Source organism: Apis florea, unplaced genomic scaffold, assembly GCF_048593485.1.
Source record: "Apis florea isolate Af1SG1 unplaced genomic scaffold, ASM4859348v1 contig_3587_pilon, whole genome shotgun sequence".
Classification (NCBI taxonomy): domain Eukaryota; kingdom Metazoa; phylum Arthropoda; class Insecta; order Hymenoptera; family Apidae; genus Apis; species Apis florea.
This window is the reverse complement of record NW_028256789.1, coordinates 1857933-1866159: the sequence shown is the minus strand read 5'-3', so window position 1 is coordinate 1866159 and position 8227 is coordinate 1857933. Positions and strand designations below refer to the sequence as shown.

The following is an 8227-nucleotide window of genomic DNA, read 5'->3' as shown; positions in this document are numbered from 1 at the left end:
CGAGAATTAATTATTTCGCGTTAATTATAAATTATCATCGTGTTATCGTATTTTCGAAAACTATTGTTTCCACAAATAGAACCGATTGTTCGTTGTAAATTAAAAAAAAAAAAAACTCATTGCAATTAAAATCATGCTCGTAAAAATTTAATTTTTCCGATTTATTCGTCGATAATTTTGTTCCAGGATATTATATAATATAATATAATAGCGTTAGATCAAGGTAACGCGTCAAAATAAAATAACGTGTACAGAGCGGTTACGTTTACATATGTTGTATGGTAATGATTCCATTCGTAGCAAAGACAGTCGCGGCTTAATCGAATGAGACGAAAGTGCACGTGTACAACAGACAACAACAATGTCCTTATGTACGTCTTTACATACGAATAACTGTCCTTGGAAAAGCGTGATACACTCTTCGCGATCACCTTGTATACTCCTCCTTCGTTAGAGTACCGGGTGGGGGAATCAGTCGAGTAGAAGTTAAGTGGTTTGCCGGAGAATCCACTAGTCTGTCAGAGAAAACAGTTAGGCGAGGAAGGTTCGTCAAATTGTGTACGGTGATTTTGTAATTTTTCGTGTTTTCATCGTGGTCGCTTGTTTCGAAATCGAAATAATCGAAGGAAGTTGAACGGGATCGAGTTTTCGTATGTGCGCAGTGCGTTCAAAAATATACGGAAAAAGGTTCGCACGTTTTTATTCACGGCTTTATTCGTCGCTTATTTACAAGTGGAATTTTTGAAATTGGATCGCGGCGCGAGATAAAATCTCGAGATTTCTGGAACGATGGAAATCCAACGTTCGAACGAGAGTTCGAGTCAGTTTTCTTTCTTTATATTCGAAATCGAATCGGAACGAGAAGGAGCGGAGGAGAGTTTTCGTTTTCGAGAGGATGCGACAGATTTTTCCGTCCGAGAAACGAGAACGATCGATCGGAAAAAGCGATCGAAATAGAGCGGTTTCCTTTCGATTGATTGAAAACGATCTTGGAAAAAAATTGAACGAATATTTTTCTTCTTTTTCTTTTTTTTTTTCTTATCCATTAAACGATCGGTAAATTAAATATTGCGCTCTATTATCGATTAATTAACCGGGAACAAGGTTTTATCTCGTGTTTGTGTTCGTTATAGGGGCAACGTTCCGGAGAATCAGTATTTCGCTTCATTCACGATACTGCGTTGCAGCTGGAAAACGAACAAAACAATAAGTTGTGCGTTCATCGTACACACATTTGTGTAACTAACGCCCGTCCAAGTGAACGTTCTGAGAAAGCGCTTACTTAGAATGTTATTTAAGGCCGATGTACCACGTCCGCATCGTTTCAAATGCCGAGAAGTCGAAAGCTTGACCCGCGATGAACATTGCTCTCCTTTCAATTTCAACGCTTTATCGAGATTAATTAACACGGATCTGGTTAGTTAGTTAAGTTCTATCGTCGGGAAAATTCGAACGACTTCCTATTAAATTATATATATATATATATATTCCGTTTTTTCCATTGTTTCGTGACTCGAGTCATTAATTCGGTTTTCAGCCTTCGTAAGAATCGTGAGAGGACGTAATGTATTAGAACGTTTAAACGATTATTATATCGTCGGAGAATCGTGTCATCGTGTTGGTATCACGGTCCAAGTTCCGATGTTGAATACAAATTTTTCAACAATTTCCGGTTAGAATTGATTGTCTCTTCTTCTATCGTTTATCAGCAATAATAAGCATAATAAAATCGGTATATTTATCCAAAAGATATCCAAAATGTTGATACCGATAAATGGAACTCGCACTTTGAACTCTTGTTTATTGTTGACCAGCAACTCGTTACATCGAATAAAAAGTCGTTTGATTCGATATAATGAATTCACATTGTTGATAAAATGTTACTTATTTTACATTGTAAATGATGCATTCACTCGATTTTTTCACATTACAATGTGATAATCGAATGCAATTTAATATAAAAAATGATAATAAACATTGACATGATAAATATTTAATTAACGATAAAAATGTAAATACTGATTTTTATTAAATCGTAAATCACCAGATTTCCTAGAATTCATAAAAAAGTAATTTAAAATTCATAAAGTCGGTTAATTTATTGACAAAGAAGAAACACATCGTTAAACGAAGATTATTCGACTTACCGGTTTTTAGAGTTCTATTATATCGTAAATTAAATCATTAGACTTTACAAAATAAGTTGGAGAAATGCTGGGGAACGCCATTTTCGATGGATCTATTTCTATCTTCGACACTTTACAACTTTGTGTCTGTATTCGTATTTAAGCCGATTGTCCTACGTCAACTGATATTCCTGAATATTTATTTCGCCTATCATATATTCGCGAATTTCGAAAATTATTTTCGTTCACAGTTGTTGAAAATTTTATTACAGGTTTTTATTCTTTCTTTCTTTCTTTTTTTTTTTTCCCCCCAGATAACTGTTTCGACATACACGTGAAGAAAGAAAGTGAAAAAGAATGACAAGCATGAGGCAGTTCGTTCGTTATGCACGTAGACTAGGCCAGATATCAGAGAGTGGGACAAAAGTTGTAAACCGGTTCGTGAAATATGCATCCACTCAAGCCCAACACAAATTCATAGAGGATGAAAATGGGAAAAAAATTTTTCCTTCGCCGTATGGTGATTTCACGCCTTCCGATACTCTCGTTCATGAACACATATGGAAGAATGTCGAGATGTTCCCTAATCACATTGCACTGGTAATATACGTGACACAAATAATTTTTCCATGCAAATTATTTTGTCTGTATTTTATTTTCGAAAAAATGTGCGTAAATATAATCTGATATAATTATTACGATTATTATTATTATTATTATTATTATTATTATGAACTCTCGTTTTTAATAAAATTATTACGGCAATTAATGTATAATATTCTAACGTGCTATCTGGTTATTATCGGTTGTTTTAGGAATGTTCGATAACCGGGAAGAAATACACGTACGCTGAAGCGAGGGACACGAGTAATTATATCGCGAGAAGTTTGAGGAATATGGGTTTGAAGAAAGGTAACATGGTGGCTCTGGTAACGCCCAATCATCCGGAAACGATTTTAGCTGCTGTCGGTGTCTTAGAAGCTGATCTTATTCTCACTACCATGAATCCCACTTACACAATCGGTAAGTAATAATTATTAAGAACGAGTAAAGAGTAAAATCGAAATATGCGTGAATAACTATTTAATAATTGTTTAATATATCATAATATATTATAAATATTTTAAATTATTTGCTTTTTATAATTGTACAATGATTAATTTTTTTGAGATTAACTTTTTTTCTTTCTTTATATATTAAGAAATGAATAAATGTTTGCAAGATTCCGTTACATTGATTCCATTACAACAGATATACGTAAGAAAATGATATAAATATTTATAAAAAGAAGTTAGAATGAATATTTTAAATTACTTGTAAATTTTTATAATTGTATAATGATTAATTTTTTTTGAGAAAGCAGAATACGATTGAAATGAGTAACGGAATAAATTCAAAAAATTTATTTTGAGATAAACGTTGGTAACTAGTGTATAAATATTATGTGTAAAAAAAATATGAATTTATTAAGAAAAATCTAATGTTGCTTATTTAAATTTGAAATATATATACGTTCGAATATATACATTTGAATATACTTTAAAATAACACATATATAATGTTCCTTCGATAACATTATCTGGTTTATTGCAAAAATGCAAGGGAAGATTAAAATACTGCAAGAACATATTACACTACATAAGTAGCACACTGAATCATATTCGAGCAATTATTAAATTCAATGCTGAAAATTAAGTTAAGTTTTTAAAATCAAACTACTTTTACTTTTATCTACGTAATTAATATAATTTTAATAATCTAATCTTCTTTTTTCGTTAAAATAAAGAAATTCTAATTACATAAATTATCACAATAATTACATATATATTTTTAATAAGATTTATAATTGCTTGATTAATCAGTGTAATAGAATGCATAATAACATGAAATTAACATGGGTGATTCATTTCGAACAGAGGAAATGAAGAAACAAATAAAGGATTGCGGGGCAACTGCGATCATTACAGCTGCAGAAATTGCACACGTTGTATTTGAAGCAAGGAAAAATACTTCTGCATCGCGAGGACCTTTCGTGGTTATCGAGGATGGCACCAGATCTATTCCCGAAGGCAGTGTGCCGTTCAAGGTGTGAATTAAAAATAATAACACGAGATGAGTAAACATTTGTATTGACGCGTGTTTACCTCATGTATTATTATGTGTTAATTTTCTTTTCTTTCCTTTTTTTTTTTTTTTTTTTAGGATCTTGTCACACGAGGTAAAACATTACCGCCCATAACGCATTATCAAATGACCTCGAATGATCTAGCCATCTTGCCATATTCCAGTGGAACGACTGGGTTGCCGAAAGGTGTCATGTTGACGCACAAGAATTTAGTAAGCAATATGGAGATGGTAGAACATACGGCGCAAGAAAGAATGTGGCAGAATACAACTGGTGAATAACAATTTAGTTAAAACGTTAAAATTAAAACAATCAATTGGACGTCGAGCCTCGAGTTAACAAGATCAATCATTTATTTCCAGCCGATTTTCAAGAGGTGGTACCCCTAGTTATACCCTTCTTCCATATTTTCGGATTGAATGCCGCGGCGTTGCCTCGTCTTCATAGCGGTTCAAAAATAATTACTGTTCCAAAGTTCACGCCGGAAATATTCGTGGACGTTTTACAGAAGCATAAAGTAAGCAATTTTCGCTCGAAGTAGTATGAAATTTTCACACACAATTTCAATAATAAAAATATCTTCAGAAATATTGAAAAAAGTGTTTTGTCGACGCAGATAACAGGTTTATTCGCGGTACCATCTTTAATCACGTTTGTAAATATCTGTCCTTCGCTTAAAAAGGAGATTTTCCAAAATGTACATCACATTATCACTGGGGCGACACCATTGCCTGAGGTGGATGTAGAAAGATTTTACGAAAGATTTCAGATAAACAGCGATGACTTGAAATTCTCTCAAGGTATGAGGGATCGAATTTTCCAATTTTTTTCTTTTTCTTCTATAGTTGCAATGTTAATTGTAAAAATTGAAGGAAAAAAGAATTATTTTCTTTTTTTTTTTTCTTTTTTTTTTTCCTCCCTCCTCTCTTCACAAGGATACGGGATGACGGAAACTTCACCGGTTATCTGCATGGATTCGTGGAGTCGAAAATCGGCAAGTATCGGACAAAACATTGCCGGCTGCGAATTACGACTAGTCGATCCAGCAACGAACGAGGATATTTCTATACCTGGTCAAAAGGGAGAAATATGGGTCAAGGGGCCTCATATCATGAAAGGGTATTTAAACAACGAGGAGGCGACGAGAGAGATGATTGTCGATGGTTGGCTGAAAACTGGGGACATTGGTTATTTCGACGACGAGTTTTATTTCTTTGTCACGGATAGAAAGAAAGATTTGATCAAAGTTAAAGGATTCCAGGTAAATGGAAATGGACGCGTTTCATCCTTTATCCGATTAAATGATCGATGATTATCTTTTTTTTTACCAATACTACAATTGTCAATTATTAATTATTAATAATTTTTTAATCGAACGAATTCTCCCGATCGAAAGCTTTTAATTATTTATTATCTATTAAACGTTGGAATACACAGGCTTGGAATTTAACAAATATTAATTTTACATTATTTGTAGCAAAAATTTTATGTATTGATCTTGCAATCGCAGTTTCATAATTCAATTTAGTATCAACGTAATTCTAATCACGTGTGTATTCAGTTACGTAAAACGTATGTTCCATATTTCAATTTATGTCAATCTGTATAGTTGATAAATATTAGAATTTATTCGTGAAATATCAATGTAATTAATTTAATGATTTTTTCTTCTTCTTTTTTTTTTTTTTTTTTTCCTTTTTATTTGAATTTCATCTCTTCGAAATTTTGCATCAGGTACCACCAGCCGAATTGGAAGCTTTGATAAAAAGACATCCAAACGTTGTGGAGGCAGCTGTGATTGGTATTCCAAACGAAAGGTTCGGCGAGATACCCAAAGCTTTCGTAATTCTCAAGGAAGGTAGCAAGACGACAGATGATGATATCAAAAATTTCGTAAAAAGCAAAGTGTCGGAATATAAGCAACTCAGAGGTAAAATAATTTTTCCGATCGTAGCTGCCATTTATTTCATATTTTTACAAACAACGAGCCTCGAGTGACTCGGAGAATTATTACGATAAATAATGATGATACGGCACATCGAACAAATAAAGCCCATAATCTGACGATAAATAATAAAAAAGATAATTTTTTATCTCTGCTCCGGTAATTTAATCCTATTTAATTATTATAATCATCGAATATTACTTATTCAATTACCTGAACGCCAATTATAAATTAGCGTTCATTGAATTCACCGAGTGCTCTATTGCTAATTCTATGCAGTATTTTGATCTTTGATCTAATAATCTAATGTAAATCATTTCAGAATATTAATTTTTATACATTATATTTTATTTTATATTTAAATACGTTATATCTAGATTATTCGTATACGTACAACTTCTGTCATATTCGCTACTGTCTTTTTTATGATCTATTGTTAATTAAATATTTTTATCACGTGTATTTCTAATGTGACACAAATGCGATTTAATGTGATTATAGGAGGAGTGACATTTGTTGACAATATACCAAAGAACGCAAGTGGAAAGATTTTACGAAACAAGTTGAAAAACGAGTACAAATAATAAAAAATTTGTGCACAAGATTGAAGGAGGAAATTTCACACGAGGTCTCGATTTACAGTTCGTATCATAATGGAATCAATTATCGATTAATAACAGGGTACGATTAATCATTTCTGTAAAATCGTTTGGCCTAATGGCATATAAATCATTCAACTGTTATATTGATATATGGTGAAAGATATGTTAATAATGTTTGTTCACTTGTTTCGTGTACAATATTGTTATCTCGTAAGTGCCTTACAAGTGTCTTATTGATTACAATAATTTTTTTAATATTTTTACACACACACACATATATATATATATATACACACATAGCTATTTTAAAAGAATGGGTTTAGTAAAAATGAATACTTATGTACTTATTAGAATAGCAGGAATACGGTTAGAAGTGATTACGTGATTACGAAGTACATTTTTAAAATTATACGTATATCTTTTTTACTTTTAATGTCATTTTAATATATATATATACGCAAATATTATCGGTTTATTATTGTGCAATATTTGACAATGCAATTAATTTTTAAGATTAATTTTTTAGATATTAAATTTTATCGATTATTTTTATAGATCATTTGTATAAGAAAGTTACAGGAATTTTAAACTTTTTAAACAATAAAATCTTTTATAGTTTTATAGTTGTGTTATAAATAATTGCACACTTTCCAACAACATCTTTGCATGTTTATCGTTTTAAATAATTCTTAACCAATTTATTGATTTATTTTGTACATTATATGTTAATTCGTCTTCATATCATCTCGATTTCGATTGATTAAAATCTCAAATCGGTCAATCATAATATTTTCATATTTTCATTCGGTCGAATGTTTATCAGACGCTTTATACTTTATAAAACTAATTTTTTCTTTAATTATATTTCATAATTTATATTCGAAATAGATAGAGATATCACAAATTTTTGTTACGTTATTATTATGAACAAGGATTAATTAAATTGGAATGAGTTTTATTAAAATAAATAAAAAAAGAAAGTTATCAAGCGATACTTTTTTAATTTTACATTCAAATATCTTCAATACAACTTCATACGTAGATAACTTTAATTTCAACTATAGCAACTATATCTATGAAACGGACATAGACTTGCGTCATTCTATTGCTATCTCGCTTTCGTTTAAACTTGCAAAATAAAATTGCCAACGAGAAATAAATATTCCACGGATACTTTTCCATCCTTCCAATTTTATTTCATTCTCCAAATTTTCACTCTTTAAATTTTCTTCCTTGCTTCATCACCACGTTGTGTATACCTTATCCCTCACACGATAAAATAAACATTCCACCCGAACGGAGGGTGATTCACTGTTCTCGAGATCTCAATGCCCGTTCTCTATTTCTTCCTTATTACGCATTCCGTGTGAATTCTACGGTAATCACCAATGCATCCCACCACCGCCTTCCTGCCATCCGAAAACGATTT

At 31.6% G+C, this 8227-nt stretch overlaps 1 protein-coding gene across 5 annotated transcripts; it reads left to right on the top strand.

Annotated features, from left to right (window-relative positions):
* Nucleotides 1-464: 464 nt before the first annotated feature.
* Nucleotides 465-7419, top strand: LOC100870859 (uncharacterized). Of its 5 annotated transcripts, none has more exons than XM_086914377.1 (10): nucleotides 465-687; nucleotides 2441-2726; nucleotides 2942-3149; nucleotides 4043-4212; nucleotides 4329-4524; nucleotides 4614-4768; nucleotides 4868-5051; nucleotides 5187-5512; nucleotides 5986-6181; nucleotides 6698-7419. In XM_086914377.1, the coding sequence occupies exons 2-10, from the start codon at nucleotides 2484-2486 to the stop codon at nucleotides 6778-6780; spliced, it is 1761 nt and encodes a 586-aa protein (XP_086770503.1). In that variant the 5' UTR covers nucleotides 465-687; nucleotides 2441-2483; the 3' UTR covers nucleotides 6781-7419. The 5 variants fall into 5 exon arrangements, with proteins under 5 accessions (XP_086770503.1, XP_086770501.1, XP_086770504.1 ...); XM_086914375.1 differs by having other exon boundaries at nucleotides 482-558; XM_086914378.1 differs by having other exon boundaries at nucleotides 510-544.
* The last annotated feature ends 808 nt before the right edge of the window (nucleotides 7420-8227 follow it).